Raw genomic sequence first — 26896 nt, forward strand, 5'->3', positions numbered from 1 at the left:
TGTCTCTCTCTTGATATATGTACAACATTGTGGGAAAAAAGAAATAACTTTTGCAAATGAAGGAATTTTGTTATTTCTTTATAACAAATCCCTTTATGATTTTCAAGTAAATTAATCCTTTAACCAAATGGCAACTCAGCCAAGCACACAAAAAATGTTTGATGGTGTCATACAGTCTCCATTCCCTACATGGTCAGTGCAATATTCCCCAAAACCTAGTTTAGAGGTAAGGATGTCATGTAGAACAGCGTTAAATGCCTTGCACAAGCCCAGGAAGATGATATCTGTTGCTGTTCCCTTACCCAGCAATGATTTATGGCTTCATCATAGAAGGCTACCAAATCTGTCAAGCATGATTTGCCCTTAATGAGGTCATGTTAGCTGTCACCAATCATCTTGTTTTTCATGTGGCTTAGCGTAGTTTCCAGAAGGATCCTGCTCCATGATCTTGCCAGGCACTGATGGGAGTGATTGGCCTGTTATTGCACAGTCTTCCTTTTTTTCCTTTTTAAAAGCCGAGGATATGTCTCCACTTTTCCAGTCACTGACAACTGCAAGTCTTCCATAATTTCTCAAGTAAAGTGAATAACTTAGCCGCCTCTTCAACCAGCCCTCTCATCAAATCCCATGGACTTGTGCACCTTCAGGTTCCTTAGCTGTTCTACTACAGTAAGTGATTTTACATTCTCCCAGTCTCTGCCTTTGCCTTCTGCATATCAGGCAGTCTGTTTGGCACATTTGCTGGTGAAGGCTGAGGCAAAAAAGTCATTAAGTACTTCAGCCTTCTCCATGTTCCAGGTAACCAGGTCTCCTTTTTCTTTCTGGAGAGACTGAAAAATTTCCCTCAGTTTCTGTTTATCACCAACATATCTCTGGAAGCCTTTTGTGTTGCCTTTGATGTCTCTGGCCCTATTAAAGTCCATCAGGGCTTTAGCTTTCCTGATCTGATCCCTGGCTTCTTGAACAATCCCTTTTTATTCCTCACCTGAAGGAATTGCTTTCACCACTTGCTGTCACCCTGCATAGGCTTTTTTTTCATGTCTGAGTTTGTCGAGGAGATGCCTGTTCATCCACACAGACGTCCTGGTATATTTACCAGGCTTTCTCTTCATGGGAATAATCATTCCTAAGAATGGAGAAGGTGATCCTTTAATACCAACCAGCTTTTCTGGGCACCTCTTCCCTGCAGGGTTTTATTCTATGGTACTCAACCAAGCAGATCCCTGAGGAGGCCAAAGGCTGCTCTCCTGAAGGCCAGGGTAGTGAGCTTTCTGTGCACCTTCCCTGCTTTCCTAAGGATCTCAAACTCCATTTCGTGGTCCTTGCAGTCAAGGCTGCCCTCAAGCTTCACATTTCCCACCAGCCGTTCCTTGCTGGTGAGCACAAGATCCAGCACAGCACCTCCTCTCCTTGGCTCCTCTATCACTTGTAGAAAGAAGTTATCATCACAGCATTCCAGGAACCTCCTGGATTGGTTATGCCTTGCTATTGTCCCTCCAAAAGGTGTTGGGGTAGTTGAAGTCCCCCATGAGGAACAGGGCATATGGGCACAAATTCATTTTTAACTGTCTGTAAAGAGCCTCATCACCACTTTTGGGACATGGAGAGGTTCAGAACTAATTCAGAGAGAAATTTCCACTTTGAGAGCGCAGGGAACACAGACCCCTCTTTGTCCTATTCTGTGTTTAGCACCCGTGGGCTGATACCCACCTGATCATGAGAAGTTTGTTTCCCACCAGGATTTAAACTGAGAATCAAGAGGCTCTCTTCTGGATCATAAAACTAAGTAATTATCCCCAGTTAAAATCTTTCAGTAATAAGAAAATATAATTTTAAAAACAAAATTGTTTATCCAGGCCAGCTACACAAATTGTTTACCACAGAGAGATGAGAGCTTTAGTCCTTTAACTCATGTTCCTTATCTGCTTGCATGCCATTGAAACACAGCTGTAATTATTCTGGTATGATCCCTCTATGAGTTGTACTTTTATTTAGGAAAAATATTATGTGTGAGTTGTGCTTTGAACTGGGGCAGAGTTCTCCTGGGATGATCATGTAAATATGTAATGTACAGGCAGGATTTTCTCAAAATGCATCAAAATTAGCAGTCAGGTTTCAAGCAGTAACAAAGTCCTTTGAGCACCTCATGGCTACTCCTGCAGATTTTGTTCTAGCCAGCTCAAGGAAGCTTACAGCTCTCTGCATCCTCAGCCCCTCCCAATGGCCTAAAACATGTTCAAAACCAAATTCATATCACATGAATCCAGATTTTTAAAATAATGAATATAAGAAATTTTAAGACTACAAAATAAAGGAATCCCTGAAGTATAACTTTTCTTTTTGCCTGTTTTGACTGATGTGTGTATGGGGGATGGAGTGATAAACTGAAGCCAAGGAGAGACTGAATATAGAGGGAAATTATTCTTTTGGGACATAATAATGCAAAACAACTGTGGCTCTGGAGTAATGATAACTTGCAAAGCTTATTTGTTTTGAGGGGAGAAATTTGACAATTTTTGAAATCTCAGATTATTAACTATTCTAAAAAGATTTATCTTTTTATTGCTTTTTACTTCTCTCACTGCTATGCTTTACTTCCTTCATAAGCATGGAGTGAGTACCTTCAGGGAAAACCAAAGCATACCTAAATTTCTGGCACCAGAAAGTAAAACTTTTCCTGTGTGTATCTTTAAGAGGGGGTCTGATTCGGTCTTCAGTCCAACCACATGAAGGCCAGAAACTTCAGCCAACTTGCCAGCCATATTTTTTTATTCCAACTCCAAAATTCCGTGGGAATCGGATATGTTCTCATGGAGTTAAAAAGCAATGTATGTGTCAACAGGAGCAGGTTTATCCCGTGCATATCTTCATCCGAATACACGTGGATTCTTGACCAGGACAGAATCCCATGCCCTACCTCCAGGACACTTGCTCCCAAGCTGGGCCATGTGGGACCTCATTGTTGCATCCCCTTTTGCAAGCTATGTCCCTGATGTATCTGCCTGCTGAGGCAGCTCGGTCTCCTCATCCCTTCCCTCACCTCTGCTGCAGTCACTGGCACTTGTTTTTTTATTCTGATTTATTGATGCTTTACCTTGAGCAGAGCCATCATTATCATCCTGCAATGAAAAAGTCTGAAATTTTACACAGACTTCCGAAAGAGAGACACAGAAAAATAAACCCTAACTCTCCAACATAAAACACAACTCTCCAGAAGGGGTATCTTCCTGTTACTTCAAGCAGAACTTTCTGACAGACTGGATCTTTAGAAAACATAAGTAGAAAAGAAGCTGTGCTTGACTTAACTGTCATCTTAGTGTTCATTGTGTTTCATCTCAATGTCATCTCAAGTCTTTAATGAATGTCAGAAACACTGACGTTGTGTTGGACCATACCTCTGATCCCTGTCAGTGAAACCAGTCTGTACAGGCCAGTGCTCTGTAGCTGATGAATGATCTGAATGAGAGAGATACTCAAGAGAGATGCAAACTTTAGATCTGCTCTTGTAGAATCTTGACAATGTCTTTTTTCTGTGGTGGGTTTCCTTGAAGCTAAAAGAGCTTAGGTTTTAATTTGTCTTCATCTTTGACTGGAAACAACTGCCTACTTGATTTACAAAGTTAAATAAAGGGGACCTGAACATTGTGACTCAGAAAGTTTACACTGGTGATGTTGCTAATGAATGGGAAGCTTTCTGAGAGGACATAAACCAATTGTTGCTTTTTCCCCCAAAAATCATTCCTGATTGGGCCTCTGTCTGTACAGCTGCAATTTCTGTTCCTGTGAGGTTTTCAAACAGGCAAAGCCTGAGACCTTCCTGAAGAAGCCATCCACAGCTATCATCATACCCATCCCTCAGGTCCCTTGCCACAGACATGCCTTCTCCTTGCATCTGCAGCTCCGGTTGCACGTGGCTCACACTGAAATGTACCTTGTCGTGCAGGACCCAGCTGAGATGCAGCCCTTCCCAAAGTGAGCACAAATCATCTATCAGCTATCTCAGTCTTCCTTCACCTGTTGCTGCAGTCATGTGGCACTGTGCTACATGCTGCTGTCTGCTCTGTTGCTGCCCTGAATGTGTGCTTTGAGAAAAAGCAATGGCTATGTAAATACTCAGAATAGCTGAAGGGCAGTCAAATGGACCTGCTACAGCAAGCAAACAAGAGGGAAAGGTAATCTCTGCAAAGTCTTTGTCTGCCGTGATTTCAGGCAGGGCTTATAATAGTGTCCACTGTTTATTTTTATTTCCTTATTTACTTGCATCTTTTATTATTTATTTTCTAATCTCCTCACATGTACCCCCTTATACCCACAGCCTAGTGGCTCACTGGTGCTGTAGTAAAATTCTGTTACTCAGGAGCCGTAGGGAAAAAGGAGACATGATTTTTGGGGACAGGCAGAGCAGCAGTTCCTTTGGTGAGCCAGCTGCCTAGGATATCCTGGCCTCAGTGGTCCAATACAGTAAGGATTTTATGAAAAGGAGAAACTCAGGCAAATTACCCATACCTGTGTGGCTGAGAAGAAACTTAAGAAGAGGTTATGTCATCAGTCTCCAATATCTGGTCACAAAAGGTTGTCAATTACAGTGGGCAGGTCTAAAAATGATGGGAAAAGTTAAGTTAATGTGTTTTAATGTTCTGTGTGATGAATACACATTAACTGACTGTTGTACAACCTTTGCAACTCTTGGACTAAATGTAACCTCCTTAAAAAATTTTTTAAGACATCACTTCCTTAAGATATTTCTAAGAAATGTTTCATTCATTTCCTGAATAAAGAATAACAACAACAAACTGGCAACAGGATAAAGTTCAATCTTCTTTATAAACATGCTGTTTGCTCTTGAGCTGGCTAAGCTTTACCAGCTAGGATACTTTTCGGGGGTTTTTTTTCTGGCATCATACATGTGAAAACGATGACAATGTGATTCAAGTAAAGACTACAATAAAGCTGCAAGTTTTTCAGCTTGGCTTAATTCCCTAATCTGGGCAATGCTTGAATCATATCCATCTATCATGCAGACATGCTCCTTGGGCTAAAACAAGTGTCTTCGATAACTGGAAAGGCAGCAAAAGGTTTTGCTACTATATAAAACCAGATAATACAGCAAGCTGGAAATGGCTGGTTGTCTGTTCCAGGGAGAGTCATACCATACAAGGCCACATCCATCCTGCAGCAGAGCAGAATCTCTTGTGTTTGCTGAGGACCACACCTCTCCTTTGTTCTGCAAGAGGATTCTCTCACAGTGAAAACCCACATAGGAAAACTCTGCATCAGTCTGAGCAGAGGCAGACTCTTTCATTTGCCTAATGGAAAATTAAATACTGCGGCATCACTCAGGAATACATTCCAGGAGGCTGCTTATTTCCAGATAGACTTACCTGTCATACAGTTTGTGTCTATAGCCCCGCTCTGCATTTGCATGTTTATGCACAAATGGTTAAGGACATGTAACATTGACATGCCTACTCACACTACAGCCACATGAATAATATTTTCTTTCCATTTTTTTTGAAAGGCAAGAGAAGGCCTGCTGGCAAAGGAACAAGTCTTTCTAGAATCTCAGTGCCTCATGTCCCAGTGACCTCTTTGCTAACGCTGGCAACAGTGCTGTGCATCAGCAGGCCAGACCCAGACATGCTGGATGGCCTGCACTAGCTGGGTTAGAGCCAGGTGGATGCTCAAGTGGCACAAGAATCCAACAGCAAGAAATACTGAGTTTGGAGAGGAAGAAGGGTAGACAGGACAAAAGAGGAATCTCAGAGCATTTTTGACAGCAGTCATTCTTGCACTTGTGTCCCTAACAAACTCAGTTTTAACAACCCAGGCAGATGCCTGGGAGCATGCACAAACAGAACAGGCTTTGCTGCTCTGGGAGGCTTTCCCTCTTGTACTGATCCACTGAGTGGCACAGGGGCTGCAGGTAGCTGCCAAACAGCAAAGTCAGACTCACTGCAGCATCCAGAGCTCTAGATCTGCCTAAAAACCTCACCCTTTTTGTCCCAAGGTAACTTTTTGCAATGCAGAGAACAAATCTGAAATGCAGACAGTTACTCCAGCGTCCCAATGGGAGAGTTTGGGGGTAACATCTGACTCACAGATGTGACGTGCAAAAAATGTTCATTGCACTCTTTTAGTAGGCACGGGCTGGTTCTATGTAGATTTGAACCTTTTGTGTTCATGTTTTTCCATGGCACAAATACTGAGTGGATAGAGGGAGAAAATAATTTCATATTAATAAATAGCTTCAGCTCTAAAATGTTAATGCCTCATGGTCTTCAACCTGCAAAATCCAAAAACTTTTGGCAAAACTTCAATTTGGCAAAGATTTCAATAAAAGTGACTTTGATTTCAGTGGAATTACACTAGGGATCATTAGTGGCTGTTTTCTAGGGCACAGAAGACCATAATTACGCAGAATAGTCCAGAAGTGTTTCACAAGAGCAGGCACATTTACTGGAGGAGGCTGTCTTGGGTCAACTTTTGACCTTTGTTTCTTCTCAGGATTATCATCTCCCTTGAACTCAGGAGACAGAGGAGTGCTGCACTTCAGCAAGCTTTGCTTTTGAGGAGAGATAGAACTAATTGCCCCTAAACATATGCAAGTTCAAAAAACACACAAAAAAGCTTATTTAAGGGACTACCTCAAAAGGTAGCAGCACAGCAAGGACTGGGCCTTTTCTCTTGTCATAAAAAGTCGTGACAAGTCTGACAGATGCATCTGGGCCTTAGTTTAAGACACTATCACACTATATGTAGGACTGCAAATTATTATTCTTATGAAAAAAGGTTATGGAAGTTGTTTCAAAATTGGCAAGACTGATAGTTAGAACTAATCAACTCACAAAACAGGGAGTGAAGAGGTGACATGGAGTAAGCATAATGATTTATGAAAAGGATGCTAAAAGGTTTACTTGCTGTAATAAAATGTCCTCTGATACTTAAACTTTTGATGCAACATTAAAGCCAAATGCAGCACTAGTAGCAAAGGTTTTCTTTGCTTATACGGTATTAATTCTACTGTGTGCATTTGAGAAGCTATGCATTATTTCCTTGCTAGCACTAAATGTAAACAGCTTAAAGCCCTCAGGCTTCACTGTCCTGAAGCATACAAGTGGAATAAATGTAAGCATGTAATAAATGTTACCATGTAAGATTGCAATGCACCACTTTTATCTACCATCACTGTGTCTCCTGCATTCAGACATTTGGCACAATTTCTTTCTGTCCTGTCCAACAGTTGTTCACTTATTTATGTCCTCCCTAAGGTCTGTGCACAAAACTGTGACTTGTTTTTTTCAGTTTTTGCATGATGCAAAACTGATGCAAATTCAGTTGGTTTTCCTGTGCTTGAACAAACTAAACAAAGTGAAGCTGCAAATTATTTCTGCAATCCCAATTCTCAGTTCTGTGCAGAGAAACAAACCACCTGAGAGCACTGGCAACTTAGAGGATCTCAAGCCCAGTGCCCTTTCCACTTCAGTAACAGAAAGCCTTTTTAATGATATGATCTAATTTCTGCTGAAGGATTTAGCCCTGAAGAAATGGTTCTCTTGCAGTAAATGAAGGATTACTTATACCAGACAGTACATAGCATAGCTGCTGCTCTGTCAGTGAAGGGGTTCTTTCTAAAAGTACAGCATATCCACTGTATTTGCAGTAGTCACAATATTCACATATTCCAGTATGGCAATGAGCAGTACAAACACCTGTGTTTTTGCAGTAGTGTATGTTGCCACTCTCAGAGCTCTTTATCATTTGGACAATATCTAATCATACAGCACAACTGTAGTGCATGATTGTTGCACTACTTCTCTGTTGCATGTTGCACTATGCAGAGAAGAGTTAAAGCTCATAGCAGACAATGAAGGAGAAACAATGCTGAAATACTGTCTTGTGGCTGTTTTAATCATGGGCTGTTAAGCAAATGCCCAATATTGTTGAATAGGAGTAGCTCATACAGGTACGTATTTCTGGGCTCCATCCTCATGCAAACCTTAGTTTAGCACACTTGGGAAACACCTCCTATTCTTCCTGGGTTAAGATTTTGCAAGATTTTTTTAAGAAGCATAATCCAAATTTCATAGCTATGGAGCACAGATGGACAGATGGTAGCAAACTCTCTTTTGTTTCCAGTTTGCATCTGGCTCTGGTTTGCATCTGTCTGGGTTGCTTTGGTGTGGGCTGTCTTATATCCAGGAGCTGTGCCTGAGTTCCCAGCACAGCTCTACCATTGCCTCACTACCCAACCTTGGTTTCATTATATGTGCCGAGGCCTTCCCTACTTGTTTGTGATGAAAATCCCTCCTTGGGAAATGTTTGCTCAAAGCAGGTGAGAGGTTCTTCCATCTCTGCCCACTGCTTCTCTCCTACAGCAGTTGTGTGGCCGGGAAGAAAATGCTTCCTGCACAGCAGGATTGTGACCAGCATCCCCTGGTGTATGCCTGCCTGTTAGCCTGTTGTATCTGCAGTCAGTGCATAAATGCATACAGCCTCAGCAGCTTGGCAAATAGACTCTATGCAGTTTAAGAAATACATTTATAAATGTTTCCCTTTCTCGGTCCTCTTGTCTGAATTCCTCAGCATAGTATTTAACAAATGTCTTAATTCTCATCTTAAAAAGGAGAGCCAGAAACATCAAAGCTTTCAGTTTTCCTGTTTCAGATAAAATATGCTGACATTTCACCCAAGAGGAAGGATTTTTAGTAGATCACAGCATTCTTGTCTCTAAATATGTCTTTTAAAAAGCCCATTGATGCTTTCCAGTTTCAAATTCATGCTATTAATAGGTTAAAAAAAAAAGGCTTTAGGGGAAAGAAATCATGTGATTTTGTAGCTTAAGTGTTTCATATAAACAAAGACCAAAACAAAATCTGTACAAAATATCTTACTTTTAGTGTACAGCAGTTGTACTGTACGGACTTGCTTCTCTGTGTGAGCATCAGCATAGACTCTCTGTGAAACCACATTGAGAAAAGCCTCAGTTTTATCTGTTCTCCTGGAGTAGGAGAGGAGTTAGTGCTAACTTAATGTCTTCAGTGCCAGTGCTGTCCAAGCAGCACTTTGTCAAAGCCTTTATTTATTTATTTATTTTTGCTGGAGCCATATCTGATCCAGCTTTAAAGCAGAGAATGCTGTCTTCATCTTTAGAATTTGGTCTTTAGAAACTTAGGGGGTTTTTTTCAACTGAGTGCCAGTCAAGATTTCTGATTGAAGACCACAGCTGAGTAAGACACATGCAACGTAGTTCCTTGTGCAGCTGGTCCATGTTTGAAAGATAAGGCAGCAATTTGCTAGAGAGCAGTCAGCCCTCACTCGGCTTTGCACTGGATCTAGCCCAGCAGGTACCCACTGAGCTGTGCTATTGAGGCTTTAAAGGCCAGAGGACACACTGTTAAAAGTTTAGCCTCTCAAGACCTGTAAATCCATCTTTGTCTCACTTTGTTTCTTTGAACATGTGATGACCTGAGAGTCCTCTGCTGAGGGGACATTTCTATAGCATGGTGAGTTTGAACAAGGTAATGAAATTTCTGGCTGGTAATCAGCTCAGCTAAACACAAAATATTCACTACTAGCACATGAAATGTGACAGAAGGTACTAATAGATGGTAGTGTCGGGACAAGGAGTAGCAAACTGCAGAAACTGTGGCTGGAGATAGCCACTCATACTGTTTTGGCAACTAACAACTTGGAAGCCATGAGCAAAGCTGAGTTCATCAAGGTAAAGTATGTCACTAGCATCAGCAGGTCTTAGCTGTTGGACATGGCTGCGTGTGACAAGAGCATGAGACCTTTTCTGTTATGCAGAGGTCCTAATTCACATAGAAATCACTTTAAATCCACCTAGACACCCTGTCATGCAAAGCACAGTTAAAAACAGTGAAAGCTTGAGTAATTTATAAAGTATAATTTGTGTGTGCATTTGGTATTGCTTTATGTCTGCTGCCTTACTAAAATCTAATTGCCTGACATCAAATAGGTCACGGAGAGACAAAAATAGTTTGTGCATAGATACTATGTCTATATATATACACACACACACTCAAAAACCAGCAAGAAAACCTAGTCTGTCATGTCAAAAATGTTTCTATTTTAGGCAAGGTTTGAAGCTTGCTGTTGGTGGTAAATGTTTTCCCTTTATACATAGTTTGCACAAGTCAGGTTCTATTCCAGCAACAACCATGACATTCAAAAGACACAAAAGACACAGCACGTTTGGGCTGCCTCTGAAATCCAGTTTCCTTGAACTGATGATTTCCTGATTAACTCCTCTTTGCAGAAGAGGAGCTGGTTCCTTGAACTAGCATTGCCAATCACTTTGCAAATTCAAAACCAAGCCTCCCCTTTACTAATCAATTAAAAGGGAAAGTTTGGATAGTCCCCTAGATTACCATTTTTTCCACCAGCTCAATTTCCTTCTTCCCAAGGGGCAAAGTCCTGTTTAGCTTTGGGCTCCTGGTGTTCCTCATCCTATCTGCTGCATTCCTCTGTCATATTTAGACCAGACAAGGAGCATAGGCGTGTATGCTGTGTAAAGCATGCCTTTTAACCAGTCCACCTCCCCTGGTGAACTAGCCTGGAAAAGCTGCAGCTGCGTTAAACAGGAACCAGGTGAGGTTGTAGCCACATTTTTAGTGCAGAAATCACAACAAAACTCCCAGGAATAATTCTGTTGGGTGAAGGATATTGATGCTTTTTGCAACAGTGTTGCTGTGTCCTGGCAACCCTTCCACAGTTTCTGAAAGACTTTTGTTCATTTGTTCTAATTTTTGTATGCCGAAGAGATGATTTGCATGCTCATGTTTATGTATACGTGTCTGTCTGTCTGCCTGTAAATATATGGAAACACATGTGTTGTATAAATAGAAAACATCTTTAATTGATTTAATAGGAGACTAATTTTATACTTCATGAAAAACATTACATTTAGAGCACACTGATCTTTTGTTTTTAAATCTTTAAAAAGTTTATGACTTTAGTCCTTCTAGCACATTATTTATACTTTATTAGTCACAAGAAATCCACACTTCAGTTCAAAAATTTCAGTTCTTGCAGGACTTGCTGATTTGCTAATTTTAAACTCTTGGTTTTATTAGGAACTAAAAAGAACTTCACGTTAAGGCACTGATAGTAAATAAATTGCATACTGTGAAACTGACACTCCTCAATGTGAAAGACCTGACATCTAAATAAACAGCCGATTGTTTGGCTGTTATCAACTGTCTGAAGCAGTAAGCAGAAATTCAATGGGGACAAGCTAATATTCATAAGAAAAGACAGCTTCTTCTCAATCTTCAGATAGTTTTTGTTCAGTCTATACCTAAGATACGGGATTTTTTTACATTGCAGTCAAAAGCTCTTCGGGAAAAATGGCTGCTACAGGGAATTCCTGCTGGCTCTGCAGAAGAGGAAGAAGCCAGAAGGAAGCAGTCAGAAGAGGATGAGCTGAAGGTGAAAAAGCTGGAAGAAAACATACACAGGTAGGGACAGCTTCCTTTAGCTTTGCCTAAGAACAGTCACTCCCATGAAGGCTGGAGATTTTCCTTGCCCAGGTCCCCATCTCTGGCAGCAACTGTGGCAGCTGTCCAGGCAAGACCGTAAAAGACAGTCACACATACAGCCAAATACACCCAACGTTTGTCTCCTGGATGTCCATGTTGTTCAAGATAGAGTCAGTGTGTTATCTTTGTGTTTGATGGACTTTTATGGATTTCTTTCGTGAGGTAGCTAAAGAGGGCCAAGTTCCCCCTTCAGGTGCGTGTGTATGACTTGATCAACACCCAGGAGATTCTCCATTCCTTTACACCTCCTACAGCCAAAATGAGTTCAAAGAGGGAGAGCATCCTTTTGCACTCACTTCACTGGTGCAAATGACTTTTTGAAATGCACCAGCAGATGCCACCAGCAGATCAAATGCTTACTGCTCTCAGAAGCAAGGTTTGGGTGTTAGAGTGATTTCCTTTTATCACTTTCCCATTGTAGTCTGAGTTGACATTTGTCCTCTTTTTTGTTGTTTTTTTCCTTATTTCATTACAAACTAAGGGCTCCAAAAGAATAAAAGGCTCATAAGGAAAGTGATTTTAATGCTCATAGGGCAAATTCCAGAGCTGCTTCTTCCATTTAAGTTATGTTAATTTAGAGTTTTTTCAGCTGGCAAAAGCTGGTGAAATTTGGCAACACAACTTTTACAAATACGTCAGCTGAGGCTACAACAGAGAAAGGGGAATAGGATCAGCAGTCCAAGGGTTGAGGTATTAACTTCATATCTGGTGAACTCAATTTGCCTTATGGCAGGCTTCTTGTGAAATTTCTTGGAGAAGTCAATGAGAATGTTTCTCTGGGGATATAGACAAGCAGACCTACCCTAAGCCTGGATAGTGCTAAATAACTGCTACGTGGAAGATATTGATCAGCATGAATGTAAGAGTTACCTCGTGCTACTGGTCCTTGTCCTGTGATTCATGTTAAATGAAATTGGTCTGACAATGTGTATTGTTCTTTTACGTTTGTGGTAACAGAAGGCAAGAAAACTTTTTAGATTTCATATGATATCTGATATTTTACTTCATAAATTAATACTGTATATGGAAAGAATACATGGACTGTGCTTCAGAAATAGGTACTGTAATACATATTTCATCTAGTGCTGAAAGATGCTAAGAGCCCTCACCACATCCAGCAAAACATGTCAGAGTGGCTAATTTCAGCTGAGTTCCACCACTGACAGCAGTGAAACCTCTTTGTTTAACTAGTTCAAAGTGTAGGATGAAGGACAGTGTAAAACCTTGGCTCCTATGGCTTGCTTTTTTGCTTCCTTAACTGCAGCCATGAAATCAAAAATTTGAATATTTGAAAGTAACAGAACTCTCTTCTTCTATTACTACTTATCTGTCAAATGACAGGTTTCTCCTGAGTGGAGGTGACATTTGTGTGATGTCACCTAACAAACTTAACTTCCCTGTTGTCTTTCTAAGGGAATTCCAAAGCCAGTAAAAAAGTAATTTAATTTAAATGAGAAAATATTACATCTGAACTGTAGAGATTAGACAGCAGAGGTTGAGGTCATTAATCTAATTACTCTGACATCCATGACAACATGGCATATCCAGAGCCCATCAAAATAGGCTAAGAAGGTAAATGGCTGTAGAAGGACATCAAGAACATTATCCTGAGGAATGAAGTAGAATGGATTCATCCTGAAAGTATTTTTCTTGCTGTCTGTGTACTACATTTTCCCTCCACATTCCCAGGAGAGAATCAAGGGGGTGGATTACAGGGGCATTGTTCATCTGTTCATGTTTGCAGGGAATCAATGGCCCTTTGGAGGTCCCTTCTGCACTATCAGGGGGAGCCCTGTAAAAAAGCCCAAACCCTGTCAACAAAGGTGACAGAGGACAGACTAAGCTGGTTCATGAGGAGGATAGAAAATTACTTCAAGACCAGCCCTAAGGCTGGTTCCACAGGACTCTAAAAGCACTATGCCATGCAGCTTGCATATTCATTAGTGTCACACTGCATCATATGTGCAAGCACAGAGCAGCTGCAGGATCAACATGTCTGAGAAAAAGTATTGGGACATGCATACTGGAAAAAAATACAAAAATACATAATATATTATTAAAAATATATCCTTTGCATTTCCTCTCGGATCAGGGTGAAGCTTACTTGTGAGGAACAATGTCCAGCACCTGCTGGCAGCCAGTATCCATGACCTTGCTTTAAGAATGGGAGTTCATCCCTTTTCTCTGACAGCAGAGCATCCCGTCATCATGACAGAAAGCACCATTTCTTCTACACACACTGAAGCACTCAAAAGGGCTCCTTTCTCATACCCCTGCTTTTACTCCATGAACTGCTGTGGGGCAAGAGGAGTATCTGTTGTTATTTGCAGGCCAGCTGTACCAGTAGGTCTGAGAATCTCAGTGAACTGTGGTCCTTAGAAGAGAAAACTAAGAGTGTTTGAGGCCAGACTAGCATTCCTAAATGGGGATGTAGCCTCATGAAGGTGGGCTCACGTAGCTGGTGGGCTCATGAGGATGTGTGCTGTCCAGAAAAGACCAATGCCTTTTGGAGAAACAGTAAGGCTAGCCCTGGGTTTGTGGATGGTCTTTAAGGCCTTTCACATCACACAAATTCTTTGGTTGGGTATTGCTCACTCTAGATCAGTTTTAAGTGACTTTCTCACTGAAATAATACATTTTGCAAGATGTAAACATGGTTCTAATGCTTATTCTTAAGATAGTGTAACCAGTTCTCCTTTGTGTGGGAAGTGTGTAATTTCAACTAAGGCAGTAAAAATGTATAAGAGTACAGACTGCTTCTTATTTATTAGACTTCTGTGTTATTTTATCATGATACAGGAAGTCATATACTTCAACTTGTAGCTTGCATGGATATGTGCATGACTCAGCTTAGACATGAGTAAGTGAAATGATTTAATGAACCTCCTCATCTACAAAGGCATTTTGGAGAAGAATGTCTACATTACTCGGCATTTTTGTGCACTTCCTGTTAAGCAGTGGAAAAAATACCAGCATCAAAAAAAGAGGAATAAAACAGAACAAATAATGAAATGCAAATAATTTAATGCTATTATAATGCTGCTAGTTAACATCAGGAGGGCATAGAAGTACACAATGTGCATATAAGTTAAAAAAAACAAGCAGTGCAAGATTAGGACAAGATGCTGCCATATGAATGGTGTAACTGTGGATTACAGGCAGAACAGTGATTTGACAGCTGGAATCAGTTTAATATGTTTAGAACCCTTGTAATCAAGAATGCAAAGTGAAAATCAAGGAGTCAAAATAGCTGAATGATTTTGGTCCTGGATTTCCAGCACTCCTCATTGCCTGACTTCAATCTTCAGAAAAACACAAGATACCTCATGTAAAAATCCTTTGTCTCTTGCATTTCTTTTAAAAAAGTGGTTGGTCCAATGGACCTTAATGGAACTTAAGAAGACAGAACCCCTTATTCAACATTCATGGAGTTCTTTAGTGGACTGGATGTCTGTCACTAGTGGAATAATGTTGCTAAATGTTTGAAACCTGGCAGGAAGACTAGTGGCAGCATTGTGTCAATGTCAGGGTGAAGCCAGACATGGATATCTCTTCACACAAACTATAAAGTTATTTAGTTTTTTTCATATAAAGATCCTGGGTCAGTGGTAGAGGAAGGCAGATATTTCTGAGTTATCTTTCCCATTGTTACAAAGTACAAAAGTGATCCCGTTTTTTGCAGTTACCTTAGATTTGAGCAAATTATAGTAAAGGAGTCAAAAATGAATTAAAAGCATTTCCCTTCCCTTAAACTTATTCTCCAAATCACAGACCTGAAACACATTATTTGGGATAGCATTGATAGAGATTTCCAGTAACTTCCACAGACATACTTGTGATAGTGTGTTGTAGGTGAAACAAATGCTTCAATGTGTTGCATGCCTCCCATTGTTTGGGGTTTTTTACCACATGATGGTCTGGGTGTTTTGCAGCAGTGGAAAGTGAATGGAAAGTTGGGATTTGACATCTGGATATTATACAGGTAATATCCACAAAACAGAGCAGCCCACCCAAAGCCTGCTATTCCTTCCAAGCATTTCAAATGCCCCCAAAATTCTTTTGTATATTAGATTAAATTATAGCTCATAGCTGGTGGCCTGTGTTTACTGTAAAAGATGAAGGGGTTTTATTGCTCTGAAGCTTTTGGGTAGCATGGAAACAAGAGATACTCTGTATCTCCCTGCTTGATGATGAACACTTGCATGAAGTACCAGGGGACTTACTGTCGTTCCTGGAGTAAAGAAACCCAGTGAAATAGATGTTCAGCAAAGTGGCATATCCCCCCAGTAATCAACAGTGCATTTGTTCACCTTGGATGAGGAGGTGCCCAACGACTCCAAAGAGTGACGAATTATTCTTTTAGCCATTTTGCACGTGTGCACCAGGCAGACAGTTTAAACCAGTGGATTCTGGATCCCCAAAATGTACACGCGAGGGCCACTTGTGGCACTTTGGTGCTGTGACAGCTCTTGCAGGCGAAGCAGTGCAGGAAGAAGCCAAGGAGTAAGCAGATCCCTTGCTCTTTGCTCAGGACTACCCAGCTGTCAGCACATCCAAGGTCCTTACGCTTGCAAAAGCCCTTTGGGGTTGTGAAATGCTTCACCTTTCTGCATGCTGGTGATAAGCCTTTGCTGTATCACCTCTAGGAGAAAACTTTTCCATGGTGGTCCAGCACAGAGGGAGAGCTCCAGTGTTGATGATGGGAAGGTCTGTGCTTTGGCCCATAGGGCAGGGGCTCTGTCCGGGGGCAAGCACACCCTTGATGGTTCTTGCTATCTTGCAGATGTGGGCAGGTAGAAAATGTATGCAAAAAATCCCTCCCTCCCAGCAACTCCCATCTCAGAGTGCTGAACTAAAAGATGCCCAATGAAATGAAGTGCAGGAGAAGCACAGCTTCCAAGAAAAACACTTAACCTGAGAGACCAAAATAGATGTTGTCTGTAAGCTTGCATGACGCAAAATAGATGCTGACTGTAAGCTGAATAAAAGCTTACCACCTCTCCCAAGCAAAAGGTGCCTTGCTGTGCACTCTCTTGTTCTACTGTCTTTGGTCTCTGTCTGCTTACCAGTATTAGACGTAAGTCCAAATCTAAGTGGAAGCAGATGCAAAATATGGTAGAATTTCTTCAAATATGGCAGAAACATTGTCTTCTCCTATTACTGCAATTGAATCTTACAAGTAAATGCTTAGATTTGAGTTCTGTTAGAGAAGCTGGCCTAGGCCATGAGAATAAAACCCTCCCTAAGCTGATTTGATATGCAAAAAATAAAATCTTAATATATCTTATTAATAGACTATGAGTGCCTAACAGATCTGTGATGCCAGATGAGGTCTGTGATAAAATCTCTTCTCATGAAGAATCCAGCATATACAGATTCATGGTTCAGCTGAGGTTGTTGCAGCTGCTGCACCTTTAGCATTTTCTCTCCTTCAGGCATCCATTGTTTAATTCTTTCTAATGCCAATGTTTGTTTCCTGCATCTTCTTTCCATGATAAAAACCTAGTATGTTTCAGACTAGGAACTCTGAATCTAACTTTGTCTATCTTGCACTGTCACTTACAGTCTTTCCATAATAGAGAGAGAGAGAACTTAAGACAGATGCAACTGCACTCCTTCAAGAGAAGGATCATCTGATGTCAAAACCAGCTGCCCAGACCTCCCCCGTAGCAGACAGTGTATGCTGGGACCAGAGATGCCATAAACCTCTCCCTAGCCAGGTCTCAGCCATTTCCCTTCAGTCTTAACCTCCAGAGAGATGTGAGCAGTTCCTGAAATTATGCTAGTGCAGAGAACAGTGTGTCTTATTTTGCAACTTCACATTGATGGCAGATGGAGAAAATTATCAGGAGCATTGTTATTCAGCATTTTTGGCTTTTACGTAGAATGCCAGATGTAGGCAAGCCTTCAGTCCACCTCCATATGCTTCCCATCTGAGCAGTTCTCTTGGGTGAGGTCTGTAAGAGTGAACTTGCAAGAATATCTTGTCATGGCCATGCAGTGTCTTCAAATTCTGCTCACCTTGTGAGGGAACATCAAGCTTTCTGCACAGGAGTAGCTGTTCATCCCCAAGTCTTCTGTCTAGCTCACCACTAACATTGATCAACACCAACTCTCATGTGCTGCAGGTCTGCAGATTCCAATTTCAGCAATCCCTCAGAACAGTGGTTTTCAAAAGAGCACAACATTCACCTCCCATTGTGCTCTTGATGGGGTTTATTTATTATATATGATACATTTCTTAGAAAAACAGAGACCAAAACAAAACCAGACAAAAAGCCTAACAACCAGGAAATTACAGGTTTTCAAAGGAACCTGTTTTGCAGTGTGATTAGAGAATTTCTCAGAACTGGCATGATGATGTAAGAAAAGCAATGAGCTAGGGGTTGCTGGGTGGCAGTGGATTTGAAGTTTTTTCATGGTATAATATATTCAGATGTAACACTTAAAAAAAAGAAACAACAAGCTGACACTAAAAATAATAACACAGCTTACTACTTCAGCTCTGAAACTCAACTCAAAATAGTAGAATGCCATGCCAGTGCCTTAACAGTTGCTTAAATGCTGGTGCTCTGAGTTTAATAGTAGCAATCTCTGGCTCTTCCACAACTCCTAGGCATTGCTACCTCATAATAACTTAATTATTCCCATGCATCTTACAGAATAGAGAAGAGGATAGACTCTTCAATTGGAGTACAGACTCCTTCCACACCGGCTGTGTCTGCTCTGCTTAAATATGTGTACCATACATGGATCTTGATAAAGACACCCATTTGCCTAATTTGAGAGCCAGATATAAAAGAAATCCCAAAATTCTGCCTGTACATAGCAAAGTATTTTCCTCCTCTAGTGCTTCTGACACTTCACTATGTCAGTGTGCTATAGATTTAGAGACAGACTCCCTGAGAACAGAAGCGGGCTGTCAAGGTGTCCTGGCTTCAGCTAGGGTGGAGTTAATTTCTTCTCACGGGGTTTCATCTCCAACTAGGCTTAAAACCACCACACAAGGATGCATATTTTAGGCAAGATAACAATTGTAAAGTGCCATCAGTTTCTACATGAGTTAATACCAGCTCACATGCTTCACCCTCTTGTGAAAGGGGCAATACCTCTAGGTCAGGTTCAGCAAGAAAAATGCAATTTCAATGATTGCAGCCTTTCAATAAAATGGGCATATTGTGCAAGGCTGGTTTCTGCTGCCATACTAGGTGAGACGTAGTGAAATATTATCAGGTTAAAAACTCCTGAGCCTCCTTGGCTTTAACACTTCAAAGTTAAAAAGTGTACATCTCTTAATGTGATGGGGTTAGCCAGGTGGGGAAATCTCTTCCTTAGGCATGCATTATCTTATGTATTGAATCACCACTGATGCAAAGCCGTCTAGGATCCTCACACCTCTTTTAAGCCTAGTAGAACTGACAGGGGTTTCACTGAAGTTCACTGAAGCAGTGAACTGTGTTATAACATGAAGTGTGAGAAACTGTTGAACTTCATTACATCTGAATTAAATATTAATCACGATCCAAATGGGACAGTTTCATGGAGTAAAACAAAACTAACTAGAGTCCATTCTTTTCCTTGTTATGCTTACTTTTGTTGGAGTTGTCTGGTTGGTTTACTTCCCTTGTATGCCAGCCCTAACACAGCGTAGTACAGGTGAAACAGCTCCTTCCACACAGTTGGTTCATATAGCACCTGGCAGATGACAAAAAATAAAATTGTGGAAATTCTGTAACAGGAAGACAAGTTTGTGTGAAGGTAACCAATACGTGCACAATCTTTAAAGACATGACAAACCAGGAGAGTATTTAGAAAGAGAAGGCAGAGAGTTAGGCAACAGCATGAATTTGTTTTATTGCTTTACAGGATCATTAGTCTCTCTCCAAATTAAATCAGAGGACTTCTCTCTGCCCTGCCAAATCACTCTTTATGTGCTGGACATAAAGAGACCAGAACATCCAGTGTGTGTATGTGTAGATAAAATTCACTGTGCATGCAGTGTGCATGCACACATGCTCACACATGTGGTCACAGAGCCTGGGAAGACACAGGTGCCATTCCAGGTCCTCAATATTCCATTTTCCCAGAGGGCCATGTTCATCCTGTTGAGATCTAGGAGCTTAAATAAATCACCTACATTGAACCACCATCTCATTTGGCCCCCATGCAGTCAGAGGGAGCAACATCACCTCTGTGGCCTGTGAAATGCTCTCTCTCTCAGCTTCATGGGGCTCAGTTAAGTGCCTCAAGGGCAATGTGTGTCATTTAAGCCTTGATGTTTCTTCCTGCACAAGCACTCTCTACCGGGCCTCTGGGCACTACCGTGATGCAAATATTCATCAGTATCATTATTTACGTGTCTGGTGCTTCATCTGTTTATGACCCCGGGCTCTGCCCTGTCACTCTTGCTGATCTCCAGCACTAACACGTTCTTCTGCAGAGCTGGACTAGTGCTGACTGGGTGGAGGTGGGGCAAGGTGCAGTGTCTGGAGCCACCCAGTGGGCATCGGTAGTCTGAGCCTCGATTCTAAAAAATCCGCAGTCTGAAAAGCTTGTCACCTTGCCTTTAGGGTGTTTTAACTTCTGCAGTACGTGAATCCTAAGGCAAAAAGTAAAGCTAATCCCTGTCCTGGTCCATTGGAGGCAAGCAAAGACTGGATGTGCAGTACGGAATCCTGATTGATAAGAAAGGGGCACATGTAATGAATTTCATTTAAAGAATTTACAGTTAAAGAAAAAAGTCCCAAGGCATGTTCAGGCATGCTCAGGAACAGACAATAATGGGCTTGCACATGTATCATGGTCTCACTTTAAAAATGCAAACGAGCTGTAACAGAGAAGCTCAGTGCACACCAAAAAAGCTGCAGACACCCAAGAATACAACTGATGCTGTCAAAGTAACAGCAAGGGACGTTGAGAGCGCTTGGACCAGCATGTTACAAAGGTAAAACATGCTCATTGCCATGCACAAACACAGGCTTGCAGGTTGAAATGCTATATGGCTCTATAGGCTAAGATATTGAGGAATCAGGCCCCAGCACCAGATTGCAGTAAGAAGTCAAAGTACAGAACTGACTTGGTATGACGTGCACAAGGGCAGCAGAATCCATGGGGGAGAGATAGGGACTAATAGGTGGAGGCAGCAAGAGACTTTACACAACATATCCACATGGATTAAAATAATTTAAAAGTAATACTTGTGTGGCATCTTTTGTGACCTGCGAGGACACAGGGGAAAAAGGACTTAACAAAGATGTCAGGAGTACTTTCAAGCAACAGAGGAGGGGAAGACAAGGAGGAAAGAAAGAAAACTCAAAAATTTTGCAAAACCAACAACATAAAATATTAGTTGAAGGTCTGATAAAGCAGAGCTTTACCAAGGATTTCCGTGTAATCAGTACCCAGAGCTGCAGTTAGGGCTCCTGAACAGAGCGTGTTGTGTGCTGCAAAGTTTGGTCAGCAAAGCCAAGCAACTGCAGTATTGGATTATGACTTTAGAACATCATTAATGTCTTAGAAGAAATACTTGAAGTGAAAGGTAAATTCTAGTTTACCAGGCACTGGAGTCAGACCTGGACAATGTTCATGTTTCTTTTTAGAAGTCCTTCAGCCAGTGAAGACTACCTGATTTACAAGGAGTCATAGCTATGAGACTGGAAGACAGGTATATACTGAAATTGGTCCTCCTCGGTGCTACCCATGTGAAAGAATCTGTGGACAAGGGTCTGATATGCTCTAGGTGCCAGTAACATGTCTCTTCTGGGGCTTAAATGGGGATCTGTTCTCCCTTCTCTGTAGCTGTGAGTCTACCTCAGGACACATTCACCTAAATACAGTACCAGAGTCCTAAGAAGGCAAGTAAATTAAAAAACAAACAAACTTGTCAAGGAAAAGACTATCTGAAACAGATGAAGCTGATTCTGAATAACTGGATCACTGGTGAAACTTCAAAAAGCCGTAAAAGCATTTGTTAGATTCTAAATGGTCTGAAAGACCTGGCAGAGCAATACCAGGTTAATTTCCCATTCCCAGAAAAATGCATTTAGTCTTCACATGAAAGTTTGTTAAATTATGCAAGCTCTGTTCTAGAACATTTTTATCAATGCAGCTAAACAAGCAAAGCTTCCCTTTGTGGACTGATGTTTTTACCAGCAAAAAGCTAGGACACTTAAATTCAATGACTTTTGTAGGCAGAGGTTATTGTAGCCATGTACTTACCTCTCCACTAGAATACACTCTGAAATAAAATGTTTTTAATAATAACCTACCCTCTAGGCAAACCACCACATCAGTGGGAAAGTTTGCAGTCATTGCTAGTGGAGAGAGTCACGGGGACCAAGTCTTTGCATCCTGCACTTGTCTGGACAATGTAGGTGGTGCAGAGCATTTCTCTGGGAATTTCTTCAAGGAAAGTAATCAGCCATGAGAGAATGAAGTGCAGAATTACCCCTGGGTTAAACTCTTACCTCTGCGAAAGGCTGCTTGCATTATTTTAAGCAAGGTATTTCAGCAGTTCTTCCACATCTCATACTCCAGTATTCATTTGTGCTATTATCTTTCTCACACATTTAGTATGATGTAAGCTCATATCTTTGGTACAAGAATTGCTTCTCATTTATGAAGAGAATTTCATTGCTGCCCCTTAGAATACCAAGTGAATGTTTGCTCTTCAGAATTCTTCACATTTTTATCTTTATTTTGCAGTAGCTGCTGAGACATAGTGCTTCTGAAGACATGGCTTGGGGTGCCTCAGGCCCATGGTGTGACACACCTGCATAAATTAAATAGCTTTTGTTGGTAATTCCTAAAGGAGTTTTATTTTTTAATTCAGCTGTCAAAATCCAGTTCCCAAATGATGACTCTTTAACATGATGGTGGTTTTCTTATCTTTGCTCATTAACCACTGGGCTTGTTTTATTTCTTCTTTTTCTCCCACTGTCACTCTCTATATGCAGTGAGTCAGGAGTCCAGGATTCCTACTGGATCTCCAGGGGGGTTGCATAACCCACCCCACGCTGTGCACAGTAGTATTTACTCTTTGCTGCAAAAACTTTATATGGATGTCATCAAGGCAAGCAAGAAAAGGAAGTGGGGACCAGAAGCATGGACTAGAGCTTAGGTTTTCCAAGCTGGAGTGATTTCTCAAGTAGATAAGTCTATAACCAACTGGTGGACTCAAATTGTAGCAAAGATCTTTAACAACAGAGGAAACATTCATTGTCTACAAACAGATACCAGAGAGACAAAGCAATTCCAGCTCAGACCCCGATAGGTTTGATTGTAGCTCAGGGAAAATGTCCTAAATGATGGAGTTATTGCTGCTGGGCTGTTTAGAGAACTTTTTGTTTGTAGGAAACCCATTTGGGAAACATGAGCTTGCCTACAGAACCTTAACTGCACAAATTATGAATAGACAGATATTCCACATAATCCTGGATTACTGGCAATACATAATCATATGGTAAGGGAGCATGTAACATGCATGTCAAATAAGAGACCTGGGAAAATAACTTATAATTAAATCTTGGAGCCCTAGGATTACATTGGAAGTTTTCAATTCAGTTTTAATCTTGTGCATTTTTAAAAACATACTTAGAAAACTGTAAGTACTGTTTCCTGGTATGAGTCCATCTTTTGTCTCATTTCTGCTTTATGTGAGGGTACTCATTAATCAGGTCAATGAATTTCTCACACATGATCCTCCCAAGAATCCACATTGCAATTAGGATGTGGATGAGTAGTCTGGCTTGCAGGAAGATGTTTTTCTAGATGTAAGTCCCTTAGATAAAGGAGCAGTCTTAATAACCCGGGTAAGGTTTGCTGAGACTTTCAGTTGAAGACAAAGATCTTAGTTCCAAAAGAATAGAAGGGCAATATGAAATACTACTAAATTACAGCAAAAGGCTAAGGGTTTTCCGACTTGTCTGATGACCTCTGAGCTCTGTGACTTGGCACACCTGGAATAAGCCCAGACAGGCAAAATGTTCCTAAGTTTAGAAATGCATTCTAGGCATCAGCTGCTGCAAAGCAACAATGTGACACCAGCAGAACGGGAGCATGTAAATGTCATGTTGCTTGCAGCATCCAGGTAGGGAAACCAGAGTAGTCTGTTCACCTTCCAAATGTCAATCCAGGGGGGTTGTATGGGGCTAGCCATTGATTTGGTCCTGCAAGGACAGCCCAGCTCACTGTCAGAAGTTACGCCCAGCAATGAGACATCACTTTTGATGCAGGGAAGTGGTTCGTGTTTGTTAAACTGGCAGTCCACTTTTGATGCCATAAGATTTTCAGCCAAGAAAATAAATAAAAGGTAAAATAACATCATTCTGACTTTAGAAAATGTTGCAGCAGGAGGAAACATTGAAGATACCACAAGATTTACATGTGTACCCTGTTCATGCTCCAGAACATATAAGGGAAATGCCTCATGCCTTTGAGCCCTTACCCCATTGGTATCACATTTTGGGGAGAGCTGTGGAGAACTGCAGGGTGTCACCATGCCAAGAACATGATGATCCTCAGCTCTGTTTTCTTCTTGTGAAATTGCTGTACTTTCACTTAAGCACAATCTAAAATTTCCTGCCTGCCAAAGGCTGGAAGTAACCACTACATCAGATGTAACTTGTTGTGTCACACATATGGTCATTGAAAGCCCAGTTTTAAGGCTATGGGCAATGTTTTGTAATCTTCCAGGCAGGCAGCAGTGGTCAACTCTCCCTTTATCATCTTTTAGACAAGTAATTTCGGGAGCAACCACCCTACGTTCAAAACCTCCATGTCATTCTCTGCTCTTTGCTGCTTAAAAACAGCTTTAAAAATGCGAATCATTGCTTATATTGATACTATGTAACAGAAAAAAATCCAATTTTCCTAGACCTGTTAGGGCTATTGGGGAGATTCTTTTGGACATGTGTAGCATCAGAGGTCAGGTAAAGAGTCCAGCTTGGTCTGGACAGTAGTTGCTGAAAAGGGTGTAGGTTTCCTGGAAGAATGAATTGAAAACAGGTTTCAATAATTTAAGTCTTCTTTGCATAAACAAGTTTTGAGAAATAGTTTTCTTCTTACCAGCTTAATTTTTTCCTAAATGTTCGTAGTACACTGTTTCTACCCAGAGACCTTCAATTATCAGGGATTGGTACAGTCAAAAGGATAGCACCTAAGGCAATACCAAACCTCAGATATAGCAGAGAGATACTGTGTTAGACTGGTTTGTTAAATGCTTTTATTTAAAATTTGAAATGCATGAGCAGAAAATATGACCAAATCAGACCAATGTCCACCATGTAAACTCTTCATCCATGCCTCAACTTTTTCCTTTCTACAGAATGGGAATGTAATAGCTAACAAATGCTTTGATAACCTGCAAACAATTAGCAGAAGACATGAGGGCCACATCCTGATGTCCTGGCTTACAGTGTCCTAGGCTACTGTTGAGCCCAGAACCAAACAGATTTCTTGCCTGCAGTATAAGTTGCTAACACATTACTTTTTGCAAGGCTGCTATTGCGCTGTGTTTTGTAGACACTCATTCCACTCTTCAGGCATTTCAAAGAAGAAAAGAGAATGGAACATCCACAATTGCTCCCTCTTGAATGCAAGTGGAGGCCAGGAGAATGCACTTTGGTTCTTCATGACTTTCAGGAAGTGAAAACTCCTGCTTAAATGGGGTGTGTGACAAATTAAGACATTTAATGAACAGGATGACTCTTACAGGTGGCTCCTTGGCGGAGCTGTAATTTGTCAGGCCCTCCACCAAACACCACCAGAATTCCCTTGGGCACTAGGCTGGCTTTATGTGGCACTTGAGTGCTATTGGGTTAGCACAGTTAAATCATGAATTTGCTTACTTCAGTGGCGCTGTTCTTGACTTGCCTCAATTGCAAACAAGAAAATACAGCTTTTCTTTTGGACGATTACCAGGTCAACAATGGCTGTGAAACATGACCCAGGCAAAACAGGGTGTCTGTTATTCCTTCCTTATTTCCAGTGCTTCTTTTGTCATATGAAATGTCTGTTGGGCAAAGTTGCAAAAAATCACCTATCCTGAAAATGTCGTTTTTCTTGTTAAGAGTGCTGGTATTTAATCATTTCCCAGCTTCATTAGGTGGCTTGTCTTACCACTTACTGCATCAGTACAGACTGCATCGTACTGGCATCTTGAATAAGATGAGTAATACATTGATATTTTTCCATCTTAGCGGCCCCCGCTGAGCCACCTCATCTCCCAAAAGAGAAGACATTTGAAAAACCTGATGCAATGACCCAGCATTTCTGAAAGGTGATTCCTTCCTCATTAGTCTTTGCTTTACCTGCTGCTGAGCAGAAAAGGATTCAGTGCAATAAGGGAAAAGAAAACTGACAGTTTATGTTTGGTTAGAGAAGAGGTAGAATGTCTTTAGTGATCTCTGACTGTACTGCTTGTTGCTTTGTTAGGTGTATACTTATCTGAAAGTACTGTGCATGAACAAAGCTGAAAATGGGTTGCAAGTGGGCTTTCAAATTCCTTTCTCTGAATATGAATAACTTTCATTCAAAAGACAATCATTATGGAAGCGACATATACTACAGAGATCTGAAAATTTTCATTCAAAAATTAAATATGTGACTTTTTTTGTTGGCACAAAAATTATGTAGAGAGATTCTCAGAAGCTGTAGTAGCCTGTAATACACTGATTTTGCCCCTAGATAACTGGGACAAGTTAACTATAATACAAATCTATGTTGGATTAATCTGTTCGGGTTTTTTTTTTGTAATTGAAGCTTTTCTAGATAGTAACTACACACTAAAACAGGACATGGAACATCTTGGTTTTACCTAATTTTCTCGTTTTACTATTTTACTGGTGAAAAATTCATGCTGTTCTATGTACTGAGAACAATTTGTGGTGCTGAATATTTATGAAGGAATGATTTTTTTCATCCGAACCACCTGTATTTTGAAAATGGTCCCATCTTATGTAATTCTTTGAAGGATTTTCTTTCCTTCATAGGAAAATGTCTTCTAAACATATACTAGTGTTTTGTGTCTACCATAGGAGGAATGCTGTCTGGGAAATAGCCCAGAGTGTACAAAATGTGTTAATGTGTCTGTTTGCCCCAGGGCTGCTGAATCATATGTTTGTGAAAGTATTCTGAGAGGATGTGCATAATGAGGGGCTTGAAAAATCCGTTTCCTTTTCCGTTCTCCAGCTTTTCCTGGAGAACAAGGGTTCGTTTTTTGCTGGATGGAAAGTTTAATAAAGAACTGGGGAACTGTGGCAGGCGAGAAGATAGCTTCCCAAGGAGAATCAAAAGGTGAAGTGATAAAGCATCATCTCCAAAATCACCAAAAGTAC

The 26896-nt window shown here is 40.9% G+C and overlaps 1 protein-coding gene across 6 annotated transcripts in view; it reads left to right on the forward strand.

Moving 5' to 3' along the window:
• Window positions 1–26896, forward strand: part of PALM2AKAP2 (PALM2 and AKAP2 fusion) — a 266500-nt gene that overhangs the window by 53985 nt on the left and 185619 nt on the right. For all 6 annotated transcript variants that reach the window (XM_054281676.1, XM_054281727.1, XM_054281691.1 and 3 more), the window contains one exon: window positions 11350–11480. In XM_054281676.1, the coding sequence (XP_054137651.1) occupies window positions 11350–11480 (131 nt within the window). The remainder of the gene's footprint in view (window positions 1–11349; window positions 11481–26896) is intronic.

Source organism: Melozone crissalis, unplaced genomic scaffold (assembly GCF_028551555.1).
Source record: "Melozone crissalis strain CALT ecotype California unplaced genomic scaffold, PUWL_Pcris_2 ptg000005l_1, whole genome shotgun sequence".
Classification (NCBI taxonomy): domain Eukaryota; kingdom Metazoa; phylum Chordata; class Aves; order Passeriformes; family Passerellidae; genus Melozone; species Melozone crissalis.